Below are 20,772 nucleotides of genomic sequence, written 5' to 3'. Positions count from 1 at the left end.
ACAGGGGTGGCAAAGCTTTTCTGGTGTTGTAGTCAGGGGTGAGTTCAAGCAAATGTCCTGTGTGCACAAGACCTAGCAAGAGCATCTTCTTGCCCCAGGTGTTCCCAACTCGAGACTGCAGCCTACAGAAGCATCCTACTGAGACTGGTTAACCCTCTCCCCTCTACCCTACATAATAAACTTGCAAAAGACTCAAGTTGCTATGGTAGCCATGTCATTCTCATATAATTAGTAAACATTTTTGGTATTTTAGAGGTTTCTCATGTCTCAAAACCTCTATTAAAATTGTCTCATCACTACTTTATGTCCTGTAATATAATTATTTCTCAGTTATCCTTCCTAATGAAGACGAGTTTATGTATGCAATGGGGAGGTAAAGTGTGGGCATCTGCTTTCCCCAGACTTTAAAGGAGGCATGCATTTCTGAGGCTTAGTTGTTTAGAAATTTAATAGGAAGAGATTAGGAAGGATTAACTACTTTAGAACATACAAAGGATATCACATCTTAAAAAGAGAGTCAACTAATGAAAAAATTTAGAATTGGCTGTCATCATTGCCATGCACTGATTAGAAAGTCCTGGTCATGTTCTGATGATGCTCATTGGCTCCTAGGTCAGTGAAAAGTAACAATATTCTCCTATGTCCCTGTAGAGGCGTGTGCTCGCACCTACACACACACTCACACACACACACACATACACACACACACACACTCACTCACACACACACACACACACACACGTATGTGCACGCTCGTGCATGCGCATGAACTCTCACACTCACATACATACACATGCACCATAAACCTTTAGGAGAATGAAAAAGAAAGTGTGGGAAATGCTTTAAAATGGGGTGCCAGAATATTATTGCTGGGCTTTGATCAATTATTTAATGGCACAAGGATACATGTTTTCACTATCACTATCTATAGGGTCAATATATGGTTAAACAAAAATAAGCTTGAGAAAGTAAATTTGGAAACAGCCACTTTCCAGCTGGTGAGCCTCCTGCAATTGGCTGATTTCCTCAAAAGCAACACTGGAGTGAGGAGAACAAACGAGTTGAAAGAATATGAATGCAAATTTAGGCCCTTGGATTGGTTTCTCCAAGAAATATTTGTAACATTTTACTGCCCCAGTAACCGTGTGCAAAAGCGAGAAAAATTGAATAAATCATAGTACCCGAGGCAACCTTCTGTCTTCATCAGACTTTGAGTTAGTCATCCACAGACCACTACAGAATAATAAATAAGTGGGCCACAAGATGGCGTCTGTAGCTAATGAGTCTCTACTTTAACCCTTGCGGCTGTTTTGCTGCACACACAGCTTACATTGTAATTGTAGAAAAGCAGTATGTAAATTCTGTTATCTTAAAGTTGCTGATAAGGTTAAAACTTGCAAGATAGCTTTCAGAATCTGGATTTAGACTTTTACCAAAGTCAGGTTCCTCTCCCCCTTTCTCTTCCTGTTTGTTTGGTTTGGTTTGGTTGTTTCTGCTGTGGGCTGGTTTGCTCTTCTTTTTGTCAGTACGGGGAATTGAACTCAGGGCCTTTCATATGCCAGGCAAGTGTTCTACCACTGAGCAACATATGCAGAATATTGGAATATCTGCACATTTTTATTTTGAAGCAGAGACTCACTGACTTGCCCCGCCTGGCCTTAAACTCACCCTGCCGTCCATCCGTGCTTTGGAGTGACAATCCTCCTGCCTCAGATTCCCAACTAGCTGATAGTAAGTTTTGTGCCGCCAGGACTGACTACTCACTTTACTTCAGTCTGAAAGTGCAGTATAGGGAACAACAGGCTTTAAAGCTGTTCAAGGAAAGAAAAGCAGCAGACTAAAGTCTACCGGTTAAAAAGCAGTCAGCGTGTATTGGCTAACCGTAGTAACTATGGTGATGACTGAAACGATGTCCCCTGTGCCCCTGCATCTTACTTTTGGAAACTGGAGGATAGTAATTATCCTGCAAATACCAAATACTTGGGGGAATATTAAAAAATTTATGGTCACTAGATTTCATCGTGTCTCTAGGCAAGCAGAACTAGACAAAATCGTAAATCTTATGTAACTCCGCTCACCAATTTCGTGTTAGTCTCAGTCGGACCCCTGAACCTTCCTTTTTAGTGTAAACCCACTTATTCTATAAGTGGGTAAGAAAGCCAAGCAAGGCAGAGAGTCACAGTGTGGCCTAGACCTCCTCACGTTCCACAAGGTGACACAAGTTCAGTACCAACTCCTAAATGCGAACACTTCTGTGGAAAGCCGTTGTGTCTATGGGAATGTTACTGTCACCACTGAATCTTTTGAAACCTTGATCACATCTGTTTGTGGGATTACTGTGCACCTGGGAACTAAGGAGACATTTGCCTGTTCTGGTACCAAAATGTCATCCCCTCTGCCGAAGCAGCAAGAGATTTACTTTAAAACTACAAGTTAGTTTGGGAATTAAAGCTTACTTTTCCTAGCGTCTTTTGTTCGTGTTTTGGCTCTGTTTCCCAGCTCTCAGAGTTGTCTCTCAGAGTTGTCTGCTCTCCAGAAGTTTTAGCATTTGCCCTTTGGCTATAGAACACAGGCACCTTGGGAGAATACTTGCTGGATTTTCAGTTACAGAGGATTTGTGGTGACCCTTGTTTTCAGTTCCGCCTCAACCTGGCTAATACACATCCACCACCTTACTTAACCTTCCATAGTGTGGATCATTCACTGTGTTTCTCTTGGGAAGAAACAGCACAGTGTTCTGTGAATCGGTTTTGTTTGGTTTGGTATTTACCACTTATTGTTTCGGATGTTGGTGTGTGTGCACCAGGGCATGCCTGGGGGTTCAGAGGACAACTTTGTGAAGCCAGTTCTCTCCTCCTACCTTTGATCTGATGATCCAACTCAGGTCAAGGGGCTTGCATGGAAAGTTACCTTCACACTGAGCCATGTGGCTCCCAAATCCATTCCCTTAACTAAAGTATAACTACCTGATTCCATCCGAAGCCATTTACAGGAAAAAATTGTGACACATTATTCAAAAAAGGAGAGCCCTGTGTTATTAAAAGTTGTCCCACAGTTGTATAAGAAACTAAACTTGGTAAAGCTAGCTGAAACTGCAAAGACTGGGCCAGAGAGGAGGCTTATGATTAATATCATTTTAAAGTTTATTTTGTCCTCCTTCTGGCACATACAAATACTAACTAGCTTGATTGTTAGTGGTGATTTAAAAATAAGAAAAAGTGAATGCTTAATCGCAATTTAAAGTCAAATCAATAGAAACACCTCATTTAAAAAGCTAGCGTTCAAGGCAAGTACCACTAGGTTTTGAGCCATTGCTGACATTCTTCTTCATGTTTTTCAACTGTCACAGTGCTGATCAGCAGGAGATGCTCCTGGGACTGAGCTGCTTAACTGAGCTGTGTGAACTGCCTAATGCTTGAGGTCTTACTTAAGTTCTCTAGTTCAGGATGAAGTGAGAAAGAATAACAAGAAATGAGAAATGTTGGGCATCAGCTTTTAAATATTTTCATTAAATTTATTTATCTGTTTATGGTTTGAGCGTGTGCATGTAGGGATTGGTGGACAACTTGTGGGAGTTGGTTATCTCCTTCCACCATGTGGATCTGAAGCAGAGATTCTCAACTTGTGGGTTGAGACCTCTTTAGGAAACCTCTGTCTCCAAAAACATTTACATGATGATCCATGACAACAGCAAAATTACATTTATGAAGTAGCAATGGAAACAGTTTTATGTCTGGGGGTCAGCACAGCACGAGGAAATGTATTAAAGGGTTGTAGCACTAGGAATGTTGATACTCCTGATTGAGAGCAACAAACTCAGGATGTCAGGCTCCACAGCAAGCAGCTTTATCAACTGAGCCATCGTGCCCCTTTTCATTGTTTTTAAGAAGAGCTTTATAGATTGACATGTTATATGTACCAGTTATCAGATAACTCAACTGACCGTTACCCCCACATGAGTGGGAAGGAACAGTAAACTAAATATATTTACCTAAGTTAAAATATAATAATAATAATAATAATAATAATAATAATAATAATTCAAAAAGAGGACCAGAAAGATGACAACACCTAAAAGCACTTGCTACCAAACCAGTATCCAGATAGTATAAAGAGAGAACCAGTTCCCACAAGCTGTCCTTTGCCTTCCACACACATACTATGGCATGTACTCCACACACTTACACACAAAATAAATAAATCAATTAACAAATGTGGTAAAAACAATGTAAAACAATTTTGTAATCTCTGAAGAGATTGGATGGCATCAGGAGTTACATAGTTCAAGACCAAATCTTTAGCTGTGTAGACCCAGAATTGTCATTTTAAGCCTTAGTAGAAATGCGGCCAAAGGACATGAGGTCAAAACTTGACATTTAGAAACTAGACAGCAAAAGAATCCAGGAAAACAGTTCATGAGAAAAGAGAGAATGCAGACTTTATGTTGATCAATAGATTGGCATTGGTGGTTCCATAAATTCCTTCTTTGGAGCCATCTTCATTTACTGAGAATTGGCTGAACATCTGATGTATCTAGACTCCATCAATGGTGTGTCTACTACCAAAGCTAAAGCATCTTTAAGAGATACGCAGAGAATCAGCTTCCATATCCACAGAATTAGTATTTTTATCCTTAAAAATTGATCAACCTGATGTTTCCTATACTTTCTTCCCACCTCTCCTCCCAAATAGTCCTTCTTCTACTGTGTAAAAGACATCTTGTCATGTTTGCCAGTGACTTATATACCCCAGCAGTGATATAGGAGAGCTATCATTTGCCATGTGTTGAATAAACCCTAGCTATGGTCCCCAGAATATTTGCAATGCTTTAAATATATCTAGATTATTCAAGCCTCAGCTTTCTCATTTGTAAAGTAGAGTTTATGATAGTAATGTGCACTCAAAGAAAATATAATATATAAAACAGCCATTGTAGTGCCCGTTGAATATTCATAGCAATGTATGCAATGTTGATTATACATCTCCCTCTATTGGAGTTGTTATGTGATTTTTCAGTAATCAAAATCCATAAAAATCTTTTCTCTGCCTCAAGCTGGAGGATGGCAAGGAAGTCACTCAGTAGCTCATGTCTCTTTGTCATGTGTCAATGGCCTTAGTGTTTACATTATAAGTAAATGGTGGTTCACAATACCACTCCGCGTGGACAGTGATTAGCATGCCACAGCCATTATTGGACTTGCTTAGCTGAATGAAGTACAATAGGACAGTGAAGGAAGAGAGACTGTTTGAGGGCCAGCGTCATTTTCACTACAATTCCAAGTCTTTATTTGACATGAATTCTACACAAAGAAAGCTGCTTGAATTTCATATTGACTTTTAACCTGAAGGGTAGTCAGTTTATTTAAGTGTGAGTTTGACTGAGTTGTCTAAAATATGCTATTTATCTGAAAGCAGCCAATGCCTTGGATGGTTCTGCATGGTTAACAGCTGCTGGTTATGGGTGACCTCGCTGAAGAGGGACAAGAGCTCAGCAGAATGCTCTTCAGGGAACATGGGCTCTCCCAATGTATGGATAAGGTTGTGGATCGATTTCATTTTTCATTTTTATGCTTAAATCTGCTGAAGGATATCTGAAACTGAATTAAAACTGGAAAGAAAAACAATCTTACATAACCAATATTTATTGTATATCTACATAGGATATAAACTAAAGAATTTTTTTTTCTTACAGATTTTCTTTCTCAGATGTATATACTTTCACATCTACTCTTAATTTGCTGAGAATTTTTCATTTAATTGGGAATAGATAGTCTTTGAAATTTGGCAAGTGCTCTTGAGTATTGTTGAGATGGAGATGATGTTGTGTTGGATGTGCCAATAATGTTGAATATTGATCAAACCTTGCATTTCATGATAAAATTCACTTGCATATTACACATAATTCTTTGTATGATTACTGGCTTTCCCTTGCTAATTTTTTTTTTTTTTTAGAAATTTTGCATCTATATTCCTTTCTAAAGATTAGTAAGTCTCTTTAATAATATTACTAATCTTCTCAGAGATTCAGTGTTGAGTGTCATTGGTTTTGCTTTACTTGTCTTTTGTTGATTCCTACTCTTGTTTTCCCACATAGATATACACATGCACATACATGCAAACCCTGCAGATTACTTTGGCTTTAATATGTTTGCTGGGAGCTTTTTGTTTGGCTTTTGTTCTTTTGGTTTTTAAAGTAGAAATTAAATGTATGAATTGGAGACCATTTTCTCTTCTCTAATGTAGGCAATTAGTCTTTTTCTGTTTACTCCCCTAGTGGTATTTAGTGGTGTAAAGGGTTTTTGATATATTGTGATTTTTTTTTTCATTTTGTTAAAAACTGTGGTCCAGGAATATTTAAAATTCTCTTATTTTTATTACAAATATTCAGGGGTTTTCATGGGTTTCTCTAATTTTTTTAACTTAATTCTACATTATTCAGGGACCACAGTCCATGTGACTTGAATCTTGTATATACTAATTTTTTTTTTATGACAGGGTCTTAGTCCATATTCTAGACTGGCCTGAAACTCACAATGTAGCCAAGACAAAGGTACTAACAATGACAAATACTCAAGCATCAGTATCCTGTGTGTTGGAATTACAGCTATGTGCCACCACACTAGGCTATTGAGACCTCTCATATGGTCCAGAGTATAGTGCATGAAAGAGATGTGTTTTCTGGTTTTGTATATAGGTGCATTAGGTCAACTTGATCTATCATATGCTGAAGCATGGGATATCAAATCTATATCATTGTTTTTCTATCCACATGTTAAACATAAAAGGACCTGAAAACCTATCATAAATATGTATACCCTTCTCTTTTTATTCAAAATAGCTTGAACCAGCTTCTACTCTTATATCTTTATTCTGATAAGGGTCTTTGTTCTTAAGGCTTCAATATAAATATAGTATTATTCAATTTTCTCTTTGACATATGTTTTATACAGATATATACAATTCTTTTTCATTTTTCATTTTAACATTATATTTAAAATATATAATAAATTTAAACATACTACAGGTGGATATTAGTTTTCTGTTCAGTAGACAATCTATCCATTTTATTGAGATGTATACCTTGTAGGCATTTAAATTGACTATTGATGGGATTAGGTCTGAGTGTGTTATCTTGCAGTTATTTTTTATTCATCCTGTTTCCATTTTCTTTTTGGCTTTGGGGGAATTAATGGACACTTGGATGGGATTTATTTTTCCACCTGTTGGTGTACTGTGTGTATTTCATTCTTATCTCATTTTAGGAATGTTTTAGCCATTAAATATTTAGTCTCAACACCCAGTCCTAGCACATAATAAAACAACTGATAGCAGTCTCAGAACTCTTGTATCAAGGGTATATCAAATTGCAAACATATATACCTCATCCCTAATGTAATGAGGTCCTAAAGCACCTGAGCCTCTTTGCATCAGCACCAGGTCTAGATGCCAATGTGCACCTCTTAAGGGCCGGATGAGTAACTCTGAGCTTCCTTTTCTCTCCTGTCAATGGGCTAACAATGCATTGCCATAAGCAAACGCTTCTTTCAGCGTCTGATATGGTTTCCTCGTATGTGTCAATAGCATCTCTCAGTAAGAATTAGAATACTAAAGCAGAGAGGTGGTTCAGTCGTCAAAGTGCTTGCTGCACAAGCTTGTATACCTAAAACACCCCATGTAAAAAGCCTGGAGTGGAGACACACATCTGTCATCCCAGAGCGAGGCAAGTGGAAATAGAAAAATACCCAGGACTTGCTGGCCTGACAGTCAAGCTGAGTCGATGAAGTCCTTGTCCAATGAAAGATCCTGTCTCAAAAAGCAATTTACAGAGCAATTAAAGAAGACATCCAATGCCCTCTGAGAACACCAAAGAACATGTGTATACCCAGGCAGAACACACTTACACACACTGAGAGAGGCAGGAAGGATATTAAAATACCTGAGAAATGATAAATACTCTCAAGCTGATGGAAGAAATGGGGGCAGATTGCTATATGAGTGGATCTGTTGGGTTGCATTATGAATCACTTTAACACTGACCATTGACAATAGCTAATCCCTCTCATGGTGTTTCCATTATACAGTGCCTTGCTACATGGGAATCATTCCTCACATCACAGACTGACCTCCCCTTGGAAGAAGATTCTGAAGATAAACTTTAATCCTATGGAAGACTCCTGTTTGATCTTTTAGAGACAGCATCTATCAACCAAAGTTATTTTTTTTTCTGGATTGGCTGTGCCCTTTACAAAGAGGATAACAAATGATTTTGCACTGTCTGGAAAACCAACAACATAAAAACTCAGGTATTCCAGGTCATCAACGTGAATTTGTGATATAAATATATCTATCTAGATATATAGGTCTATTATGTGATATATATTCTATAGATCTATAGATCTGTTATATGGATAGATATTTATCTATGTCTATATGGATAGAAAGATATTTAGTGTAATTTTAATTATGTTCTAAATTTATGTGTCATTAATTACAAATAGAGGTTTTTTTCTTACATATTTTATTGTGGAATATTAAATTTTTCAATATGTTGCAAAGACTTGGTTTTAATAAAATCTTTAATAAGAAATGGGTGTCTATGATGTGTTCATTTTCTATCAGAGGTAAATCTCCTGAAAGAGTTTTAATGTTAATTCATTATGTATTATCAAGCATATTATGCATGCACTTTAGTGTCATCAAAATTTACTTTGATATTAAGAATTTGGAGTAAATGTACAAAGTTATTAAACATGAAAAACAATTGTTTAAATTTTTATTAAATAAAGTGGTTGTTTTCAACAGTGTAGTTTTTTCCAAAGTAGGTTGAAGTGGTTATTTGTCTTTTTATTTAGACATTGTCCTACAACCTATTCACAGTAGTAGATTTTCTTTTTTTTGTAAATGTTTACATATCTTTACAACTTACACACAGCTTTTATTTTTAATGCATACAGTGTCTTGAGTCTGCCTATTACAAAGCTGTTCTGTGAGTGCTTGTGGTCCAAACTGATGAAGAATGTTCATATGTGGGTCTGTGCTTTGCATGCCACTGGGGTGTCAGGATACCACTCAGGGAAGCTAGGCTATATTCCTTCCTTGCCACTATCTGGGTGTCAGGCTCAAGGGACACCCCACACAATGTTCAGAGGAGGAGAAAGCAGCCTAAGATTGGGACCCCAGCCCGAGTTTCTCTGGAAACAGAGCAGGCGGGTGCCGAGGCTGTGGTTCTCAAACTCCTGGGCACCCAGATGCCGCTGGGAAACTCAAGGGGTTGAGAACAGAGGCCAAAGGCCTGAAATGAGCCCAGAGTGGAAGAAATCCACCTTAGCTCAGGCTGAGCGTCAGGAGTTCAGAGGGGCCTTCTGCAGGAGACTTAGCCAGGCTAGCTCAGTAACGAAGGCTTACTACCCCTATGGTGGTCCTTTATGAGAGACAGTCCTTGCTTGTCCAAACTGTTTATTCATGGTGGAAAGGGTCCATACAACTTACTCAGGGTGGACCAGAGGTTAAATAACTTTTGTGGAAAAATTTTCCAGGAAGGGAAGCTTATTAGCTAAACCCTCAGGGCCAGTCCATCTGGATACCTCATTAACATGGAGAACCTAGGCTCTATGCTATGTGACCTGGGCCTCTATGTATGGCCCTGTTAGTGGGGTGTAGTGGTCATGTTCTCCAGGACAGGAATATAGTTGGGAGCAGATTCAACACCCTACCATTCTCAATTTCATTGGGATTCCTTAATCTGCTTGGCCTTACCAGCTTTCCTGTCTGGTGACATGGTTCCACTTGCCCCATATTCATGTGTATTTTGCAGTTAGAGCATACCATCTTTCAGAAACAAGTTGCCAAAGGACATGTTTTTCTTTACTTTCCTCAAAGCAATTAGTTTTACAGAAAAAGCCAACCATGGTTTGAGGGGACATTCCAGTAGCTATTACATGGAATCAATGACAATCATAATATATTTTTAAAACAGCTGTTTTTAAACATTTCCAATACAAAAATTGCTTAGAGGCAGGACGTTCGGTTCTATCTAAGGAGTCTACTCCCTCCTTTCATGTCAGTTCCCTAGAGGTAAACTACAAACATGTTACCTTAATGGATCAGTCAAAGCAGACGATTTCAGACAGGGTCTTCCTATGTCATCCTGGCTGACCTGGTACTAGGTTAGGTTATCTGAATTCAGGGAAATCCACCTGCCTCTGCCTCCCAAGGACTGAGTTACACAGTTGGTAGGATGCTTATCTTCCATTCCCAGAGCTCCAATTCAACCATCAGCACTACATAAACTTGTGAGGTGGCAAAAGTTTTCCTCATGCTCAGGGTGGAGGCAGGAGAATTAAGGCTTTCTTCAAAGGTAACCAGTGTTGGCTACATAGCAGGTTTGAAACTAGTCTTTGCTACATAAAATTATATATAATTAAAATATTGTAAATAATTAATTGAATAAATAAAATTATATACATAAAGTCTATGTATATGTACACATGCTGTATACATGTATAAACTTATTTGTGGGAATGAAGTTGCTTGGCAGGCTGGGGCGTGGTGGGGGGACAACACCAAAGGGGATAACTGGGAGGTTTAACTACGAAGTACTACTTGGTCTGTTCTGTTCACAAATTCAGAATCCCATGTTTAATGGCTTATACTTCTTCTCTTTTCTATTTATGTTACTTTAGCTTTTCAGATGAGGTTGCACAACGTAGCCAAGGATGGTCTGGAACTCAGAATTGAGTGAAGAAGAAATATTAGTTGGCATATTTCTTTTTCCGAAACCAGACAGACACAAGGTTATATCCCAATGTAACCTAAACTGAGATTCACAATCTTGCTTTAGAGTAGAACAATAGCTTCCTGCTCACTGCTTCCCACTCTGCACAAGGAAGCAAAGAGATCATCCCTTCCAGTATGAAGTCAGTTAAAAACCCCGAGGTACAAACTGGTTTGGTGGACATAGCCAAGCCTCTTGTCATCTCCACCATCCATAAATGTCACAGGTCATTCCTTGTGGATAGGAACCAAGGTCAATTCATCCTCCTATCTAAACACATCAGATAGGAGTATTATGGCTAAATTGTAGGAGTGTGATGGCTAAAAAAAAAAAGTGTATGGATTCCTATCAGACTACATGGCAAATATTCATCATCCAAAATAAAGGGCATCCATGCCCACAAGAAAGAAGAATCCTGGGCCTGGGCCAGTGGCTCAGCACTTGGGAGCATTTGCTGTTCTTGCAGAGGTCCAGAGTAAGGATCTCAGCATAATAACCTGTGACTGCAGTTCCAGGGGACCCAACACCCACTTCTTGACACCAAGGGCACTAGAAACATGCCTGCTGCACTTGCACAGACTCTGGCAAATACTCCAGTAAATTGAACATTAAAACAGAAAAATAAAAGTGTAAAGAAATTATATCACACGTCCACAATACAATTTTAAATGAACGTGATCCTAGTAGAATTATATTACATTTACTTAATTAGCACTGTTATTATGCCTGCAGGTCTTCAGCAAGTTGAGACTAATGTAACAATGGCTCTTCAGAGCACATGGATGAGAGATTACAAGTGTAAATAAGCCATTAGTGCAGTACCTGCAGTTACATGGAAGGACAGTCATAATTTTGTTGGTTAAGAATAGCCAGGAGTGTGAACTTAGAGCTGTTAGTGTGTTCTTCTATATATTAAGAACAACCTTTACACCCAGAAGATGCTCCAACATATAACAAGGACACATGCTCTACCATGTTCATAGCAGCCTTATTTATAATAGCCGGGAGCTGGAAAGAACCCAGATGTCCTTCCACAGAGGAATGGATAAAGAAAATGTGGTACATCTACACAATGGAGTACTGCTCAGCTATTAAAAACAATGAATTCATGAAATTCTTAGCAAATGGATAGAACTAGAAAATATCATCCTGAGTGAGTTAACCCAATCACAAAAGAACACACGTGGCATGTACTCACTGATAAGTGGATATTAGCCCAAAAGTTCCAAATAGCCAGGATACAATTCACAGACCACATGAAGCTCAAGAAGAAGGAAGCCCAAAGTATGGGTGCTTCGGTCCTTCTTAGAAGGAGAACAAAATACTCACAGTAGCAAATATGGAGATAAAGTGTAGAGCGGAGACTGAAGGAAAGGCCAACTAGAGACTGTCCCACCTGGAGATTCATCCCATATACAGTTACCAAACCCAGACACTATTGTGGATGCCAAGAAGTACGTGCTGAAAGAAGCCTGATATGGCTGTCTCTGCCAGAGCCTTACAAATACAGAGGCAGATGTTAGCAGCCAACCATTGGACTGAGTGCAGACTCCCAATAGAGGAGTTAGAGAAAGGACTGAAGGAGTTGAAGGGATTTGCAACCCCATAGGAAGAGCAACAATATCAACCAACCAGACCCCCCGAGCACCCAAGGACTAAGCTGTTAGCAAAGGAATACACATGGCTCCAGCTGCATATGTAGCAGAGGATGGCCTTGTCACGCATCAATGGGAGGAGAGGTCCTCGGTCCTATGAAGGCTTGATAGATGCCCCAGTGTAGGGGAATCAAGGGTGGGGAGCTGGGAGTGGATGTGTGGATGGAAGAACACCCTCACAGAAGCAAGGGGAAGGAGGATATGATAGGGTGTTTCTGGGAGGGAGGGAAACCAGGAAAGGGAATAAAATTTGAAATGTAAATAAAGAAAATATCCAATAAACAAAAAAAGAATAGCCTTTGCATTAGGTTTGATTGAACATGAGCTCGGTATCTGAAATGCATGCCTATATTTACTACTGAACTGAGAATCCACTGAGACACATGCCTGTGGAGAAGATAATGAAAGACAAGGCTGTGATCTCTTTAACAAGGAGGTTGGGCTGTGATTATGTTACCATAAATAGAGTAAACAGGCCTGGCTATACCCACCCTTCCCGAAAGATCAAGGTCAAGCTAGTATTTACAGAAGGTTCAAAGTCATGATATTTTCTATGGTCTAGAGATTTCTTTCTCTGAGTTTCTTAAACCAGGCTACTGCCTAGCAGTTTAAGGTCATATTCAGGTAAGTACACAATGGCAATGGGAATCTTATAAGGAATCAATCGATTGCTGAACCCCACAGTCATGTGATGCTTTGATCCCTTTTATGGTTCATTCAGGTGATTTGAGACAGAGCTGGGCTCTGTTTTGGATTTTGGAAGCAGTCAGTTTTAACACATCACAAAGGAAACCTTCATAAATCCTACATTGCACAGAAACAAAACATGGCTAAAGCAGTAGTATTGTACTGATGTATATCCTTCTATGTGACAATTCCCAAAGGATGTAATGTAGCATCTTCTTTTGATCTGTTTTTAGAGGGTCATCTTATTTCCATTTCTTCTGAGGATGGGGGGAAAATCAAAGATTTCTGAAAACAATCCTGATATGCCTTCCAAAGTATCTGTTCACAGTTCCATCCGTGAGCTGAGCCTGAGGGTTGAGCACAGGAAGAAATATTTGAATTTTGTCTTTTCACTTGTCTGCTTAGTTGGATCATCCATCCTAAGATCATGATCTTTAAAAAGAGGCCCTGGTATTATTTCTACCAGCCTTTAACAGATGAGAAAAATTCCAATGGTATAAGGACCCTGCCAATTTTCTTTTTATTTCAGTCCTTGTCCGTTCTCCAGCATTGTCAGCATAGAGACCCCTTCTCATCACACCCTTTCAAAGGCTTTCAAAATCATATCCCACCTACAGAAAACAGCTTTGGGGATAGCCCCCTTTCCAGTTGTTTGAGACCCACGTGAAGACCAAGTTGCACCTCTGCTATATATGTGGGGGGAGGTCTAGGTCAAGTCTCTGAGAGCCCCAAGAGTCCAGGTTAGTTAATTCTGTTGGTCTTCCTGTAGAGTTCCTATCCCCTTCAGGGCCTGCGATCCTTCTCCCTACTTTTCCATAGCGGTCCCCAAGCTACATCTACTGGTTGGCTGGGTGTTTGTATCTGTCTGAGTCAGCTGCTGGCTGGAGCCTCACAGAGGACAATATGCTCTTATCTGTAAGCATAACAGAGTATCAGTTAATAGTATCAAGGATTGGTGCTTGCCCATGGGATGGGTCTCAAGTTTGGCTGGTTATTGGTTGTCCATTCTCTCAGTCTTTGCTCCATTCCCCAGTGCCTACATTTCTTGTAGACAGGATAAATTTTGGGTTGAAACTTTTGTGTATGGGTTAGTGTCTCCATCACTCCACTGGGGTTTCTCCAAGGCTACAGGAGGTGACCTCTTCATATTCCATATTCTCAATGTTGTGAGTCACAGCAAAGCTCACAGCCATTATTCTTGATCACCTTCCTTATCCCAGGTCCCTGTCTCATCCTGGAGATTCTCCCCACCTCATCACGCCCATCAGTTGCAGATTTCCATTCATTTTATGCACATCTAGCCATAGCTTCTGTCCTTCTCCACACCTGATCCTGAACTCCCAATTCCCTCCCTATCTCCCTCCCTCCCTCCCAGTTCTCTCCTTCCATATGTCTCTTATGACTATTTTATTTTCCCTTCTAAGTAAGATTCAAGCTTCCAAGCTTGGGTCTTCCTTTTTGTTTCATCTCTTTGGGTCTGTGGATTATACCATGGTATCTGTATTTTATGGCTAATATACACTTATAAGTGAGTACATACCATGCATGTCCTTTTGGGACTAGGTTACCTCACTCAGGATATTATTCTCTAGTTCCATCTATTTGCCTGAAAAATTCATACTATCTTTGCCTTTAGTAGGTAAATATTATTCCATTGTGCAGATGTAACACATTTTCTTTATGCATTCTTCAGGTGATGGATATTAAGGCTGTTTCCAGTTTCTGGCTATTATAAATAAAGTTGCTATGAACACAGTTAAGCAAGTAATTTTGTGGGATGTTGGAGCATCTTTTGTGTACATACATGCTCAGGAGTGGTATAGCTGAGTCTTGAGGTAGAACTCTTCCCAGGTTTTTGAAAATCCAGATTGATTTCCAAAGTACAAGTTTGTACTCCCACCAGCAATAGAAAAGTGCTCCCCGCACTCCACATCCTCAATGGCATGTGTATCTCTTGAGTATTTGATCTTAGCCATTCTGATAGGTGTACGATAGAAACTCAGAGTTGTTTTGATTTGCATTTCCCTGATGAATAAGGACTTTGAACACTTCTTTAAGTGCTTCTTTGCCATTTGCGAGTCCTCTGTTGAGACTTTTCTGTTTAGCTCTATACCCCATTCTTAAATTGGGTTGTTTGGGTTATTGGTGTCTAACTTCTTGCATTCTTTGTAAATTTTACATATGAGCTTGCTGTCAGATGTTGGGTTGGTGAAGATCCTTTCTCAAGCTATGGGTTGCCATTTTATCCTGTTAACAGTGTCCTTTACCTTACAGAAGCTTTGAAGTCTCATGATGTCCCAGGTATCAATTGTTGATCGTAGAGCCTGAGCCACTGGGGTTCTGTTCAGAAAACTGTCTCCTGTACCGATTTGTTCACGGATATTTCCCACTTTCTCTTCTAAACTATTTAGTGTATCCAGTTTTATGTTGAGGTCTTCAGTCCACTCGGTTTTGAGTGTTGTGCAGGGTGATAAATATAGATCTATCTTCATCCTTCTACATGTAGACATCCGGCTAGTCCAGCACCATTTGTTGAAGATGCTTTCTTTTGTCTCTTGTATGGCTTTGATTTCTTTATCAAAACTCAAGTGTCCAAAACTTTGGGGGTTTATTTCTGGGTCTGAGATTTGATTCTATTGATCCATATGTATGTGTACCAATAGCATGCAGTTTTATCACTATTGTCTGTAGTACAGCTTGAGATCAGGGCTATTTATTCTTTTAGAAGTTTTTTTATTGTTCAGAATTGTTTTGGCTTTCTTGGGTTTTTTGTCTTTCCAAATGAAAATGAGAATTGCTCTTTCAAGCTGTATAAAAAATTGTGTTGGAACTGTGTTGGAATGGCGATTGCATTTAATCTGTGGATTGCTTTTGGTGGAATGGCCATTTTCACTATGTTAGTCCTACCTATCCATGAGCATGGGAGATCTTTCCATCTTCTGAGGTCTTCATCTTATAATTCCCATCATAGCATGGAACTCATACAGTCAGGTACTAAAACAAAACAAAACAAAAAAAGAAACAAGTACTGTGGGGCAATGGTCTGTTCAGGCAACTTGGTCCTGGTCGAGTAAGAGGTCTGGGTGAGACCCAATGGGTGGTATCATGGTCAAGAGCCAAGAGGAATAAAACAATGCACACATTTGCACTTATCTCATTTTCTGTACTCTTAGGTAGTTCAGGATCCCTTGAATAGGGAATTGTGCCTCCTATACTGAGCATGTCTTGCCAGCTCAATTAATGTAATCAAGATAATTCCTCACAGTCATGTCTATAGAAAAACCTGATATAAATAATGAGGCTCTTGCTAGATGATTCTATGTTGTGTCAATTTGGCACTTAAAACTTACTGTCCACTTTTTATCTTTGCAATTCCCCTATGTTTGAAAATGTATTGATGTTATTCTTCACATGCCTACTAGTTTGTGTAATGCATTTATGTTTACCTACCTATGTAATTATTTAAGTTGTTCTATTTAAATTAAAATTTAAAGCACAATTAAATGTGCTCCAAAAATTGGACTACCCACAGTTCTAATTTATATTCTCTTAATGTAAGTCATGGAGAGTGAAGTAATTTTACTTTTGAAATCCTAAAACATGATCATAAAATCCTTTCAAAATATGCAAAGAGTAGTGCTTTTTAATTGTTGGAGAATCATACTAATAGTAGCTAATTGAAGCTGGTTCAGTAAGGCATTTGATAGTTATGCATTAAGATATTCTCCTTTTATTAGACGTATCATCATGACTGGTTTTAAGAATAAACTGTCATTTGTTTATTTCAACAATCTGGTATTCCAAATCGTCAGAAGCACTTCACATTAAAATATCACCATTTATGCATCCAATAATTCAATAATTCATTAGTTCCATAAATATCTCCACTAATAGGTCCTAAAAATTGTCATCAGTGCTGGTGCAAACAATAATGGTTAGTGAAGCAGCCTTGAACAGCCCCAGCAAAGCCAAACATCTCATGAGGACACAAACATCTAGCAATAAATATGTAGTAAATGAGACTCAATTAATGTGATAATTTGTCTCTAAGTTTACCTTTTAAAGTGTCAAGAATGTGGTAGCTTAAGACAACAATCATATAACAATTGGAGTGCAGAAGTGCAGGGCATGAGATCAAAGTACATGGAGAGACACGCCGTTGCTTATGACTCTAATGATGATCCAATTTGTGATGCTTTTAGGTGAACCTCTTCAGCACATGACCCTCCTTCTATGTGTCTCTACACCATCCTTCCTCTCTAAATCTCTGTTTCTAAGTTTCCTGATAATGAGGGCACTAATAATTCTGGATGAAAGTCTGTTTTTAATGACCACGCTTCAACTTGATTGTTTGCTGAAATAAATTCATCCTGAAGCATTAGAAGTTAGGACTACAAAATATCTTTGTTTAGAAGCTCACATTTTGGCCTGTGATGATACATCATTACTAGACATGTGTTTTGTGCTCAGTGAGGGCACTAAAATTAACCTGGAGCGTTGATTTCACACTAAGTGAATGGGGAAGGACTAGTAAAGGAGCCACAGAGGAAGAACCAAGGACCAAGAGGAAAGATGTGGGCTGGAGAGGATGGAAATATTACAGGAAAAGGCCCTGTATTCAGGGGAATCTTGATTGTCAGAAAGAAAAGAAAAAAATGAATGAAAGCAACAACAGCCACAAAACTAAACAAGAAAAACAAGCAAGTGAACAATCAATAACAACAAGCCATAGTGACAAACTGGAGAACAAGAACCCAAGATGAACTATTAGATCTTGCTAGACTTTGTTCAGGGATTTTTAGCAATTACCAGAGCTAAAGATACTATGTCTACAAAGGACTCAATCAGGATAGGTTTTATTAGTGCACATCAGCAAGTAAAATAGGTATGGTACAGAACAGTGCTTCTCAACCTCTGGGTCACCACCCCTTTGGAAGTCAAACAACCCTATCACAGATGTCTCCTAAGACTATCAAGAAATACAGATATCTATATTATGATTCTTAATAATGACAAAATACAGTTAGGAAATAACAATGAAAATAATTTTTCTATTGGGTGTCACTGCAACAAGAGGAACTACATTAAAGGACTGCAGCATTAGGAAGGTTGAAAACCACTGACATAAAAGAAAATAAGTAAGCTACAAACAACAGCAGGAAGAGAAAGCCAGTATAAATGTGAACACCAGCAACATTGCAGGCAATTCAGAGATCATAACCTGTGTTTATATTCAGCATGGTTTGTACTAGCACCACCAGACTGATCATTAAAGTGTCTGATCACTTCATAGTTGATAGCCAGTCACTATCATAGATCTTGAACACACTACTGAAACCATCCATAGAAGACCCCAGGATTTCATAAATAAAGTGTATCTCATGATTATGATTATGGGCCCAAAACATCTTGCATCAACTCTTTCACATGCTTTTCTCTATTATGATCTATGGTGTGCTCTTCACACCAAGGCTTCAGATATGATGAGCAGACATAAATTTAAAGAGACATGCCATGTTTATATGCATACACATATATGTGTATGCAATAATATATGACTTTATATTCACAGCAGTGTTTTAAATATAATTAGAGTAAGATCAAACTCTAATTGCTTCATGTACCTGTCTTGGACATAATCACTGACACCTTAACCTTTACTGAAAAATTAAACACATTGACTGATAGAGGATAATTTTGGAAGACAAAGACCAATGTAGCAGGGAATTTGTTTTAAAAAGTATAAATAACAGAAAGAAAAAAGAAATAAAAAGAAAGAAAGAAAGAAAGAAAGCAGGGAAGAAGGAAAACAGAAGGAAGAAAGCAAGGGAGGATGGAAGGAAGAAGGAAAGAAGGAAAGGAGGAAGAAAAAAGAAGAAAGAAGACAGACAGACACATAGGCAGATAGACAGACAGACACACAGGTAGGCAGGTAGAAAGCATGCCCAGACAATGCTGTAGTTAGCCATGATGGAGGCTGGACAACTCTGCACACATGTGCATTTTCATTCTTCTGAAAATTTCTTGCCATTGTTGAACTCTTCTGTGTATCAGACTTAGTCTTAGAGCAATTCTCCTGCTTCTGCTTCCCGAGTGCTAGAATTTCAAGTATGCTCCACCATATGGTCTATGTACACAAGATACATTATCTCTCCTTGTTTAGTTATCTTTGCACCTTGGAAAATTAACTGCTGGTAGTTAGATTAGAGGGACATAAAAGACTGTAACTTTAAAGAGAAGAAGAGAAGGGAGGCTGGAAAGTAAGCATGGTGTTTTAAAAGGAAGGATATTTCCACAGTATTTGAAAAGAGCATGTTTAGGAATCAAGTATTGAGGAACTGACTGCCTAAAAGCCTGTCCATAGAAGACTCTGTCTTAGACATTCTTCTGTAGTCCCAGGCTTATGGCTATTGTTTTAGATGTCCTTTCATGCCTCACTCCCTTCCCTTGACATCCCAGCATATGGACTTCCTTGACACTTTCTAACATTATTCCATTTCAAAAATTTCCTTGAATTTCTTTGGCTTGATAAATTGCTCCCTCTGCCTTTTAGACTATGTACATTCTCATGTCTTAGCTAATTGTACCTGATCTTTGAAATGTCCTGCTTTCTCCAAGAATTGAAAAAGTTCTCTTTCTCCCATTCCACAAAGCTTGCAATGGCTGGGTTCATATGTGTCTCCCTGTAGCTTGATTTTGCTTGTGGAGATCGTCATAGGAATAAAAGACTTATTATAATAACAATAATTACTCTCTAATTCTTGGCCTCAGATTTTCAATTTCAAGCTGTGCTAGTTCACAGGTACTAGAGGAAATAGGAAACCAGTCAGTGTGGAACAAACTAAGCAGAGGAACCGAATGAGAGCCAGGGGCTTCCCTAAGGATTTATTGCTGAAGCCCATAATGGAAATGACTGAAATCATACCTAAGGGCCAACAGAAAATAACAGAAAGGACTTACTAAAGTATAATAGAAGCAAACAAGTCATATAGTATAATATTAGGAAAGTACTGTTTTAAAATGAAGGAATAAGTTTTGGAGAGATGGTACCATAATTAAGAGTCCTGGCTACTCTTCCAGAGGACCTGGGTTGGATTCCCAGTACCCATATAGTGGCTCAAAAACATATGTAACTCCAATTCTGGGAGATCCACCACCATCTTCTGACCTCTTTGGGCACTGCATGCATGGAGTATACTTGTATATATGAAGGCAAGAGACCCATACACATAAAAGAATTCAAGAATTTTAAAAGAGAAAATGAAGGAATAAGAAAAGGTCAGGATGGTTATAAACAGAGTAAACCACTGCATAGAGAGCACACAATGGGCATGCTGAACTTAGCAAGTAGGAAAGGAACCTCCTTTTTTACCTGGCTTTGTTTGTTTTTTTTTTTATGGCCAGGATTTGCCACAGTTCAATGACTAGTCTATACCACATTTAGATCCAAGTGTGGGTGGAGAATCCAAACGTGTTTGTACACACAATTTCCATTGAATAAGAACAGAACTCTGGAACTCAAGAAGAGTGGTTTAAATATGGAATGGATATTTGCCCATTTAAAAACAAGATGGATGATTGACAGTGTATCAGGTTCCATGATGGACAGTCCACAGATGCCATTCCCCATGGGTATGTCAGCTGCACATTGAAAAG

At 38.8% G+C, this 20,772-nt stretch overlaps 1 protein-coding gene across 1 annotated transcript in view; it reads left to right on the top strand.

Moving 5' to 3' along the window:
• Snx7 (sorting nexin 7) overlaps positions 1-8,801 on the top strand; it is an 86,298-nt gene extending 77,497 nt beyond the window's left edge. Inside the window, exon 9 of the mRNA XM_031375298.1 lies at positions 8,082-8,801. Coding sequence (XP_031231158.1) covers positions 8,082-8,159 — 78 coding nt within the window. The 3' untranslated portion in view covers positions 8,160-8,801. The remainder of the gene's footprint in view (positions 1-8,081) is intronic.
• The last annotated feature ends 11,971 nt before the right edge of the window (positions 8,802-20,772 follow it).

Source organism: Mastomys coucha, unplaced genomic scaffold (assembly GCF_008632895.1).
Source record: "Mastomys coucha isolate ucsf_1 unplaced genomic scaffold, UCSF_Mcou_1 pScaffold16, whole genome shotgun sequence".
Lineage (NCBI taxonomy): Eukaryota > Metazoa > Chordata > Mammalia > Rodentia > Muridae > Mastomys > Mastomys coucha.
Note: the sequence above shows the minus strand (reverse complement) of the source record. Positions and strands in the feature narration are given on the sequence as shown.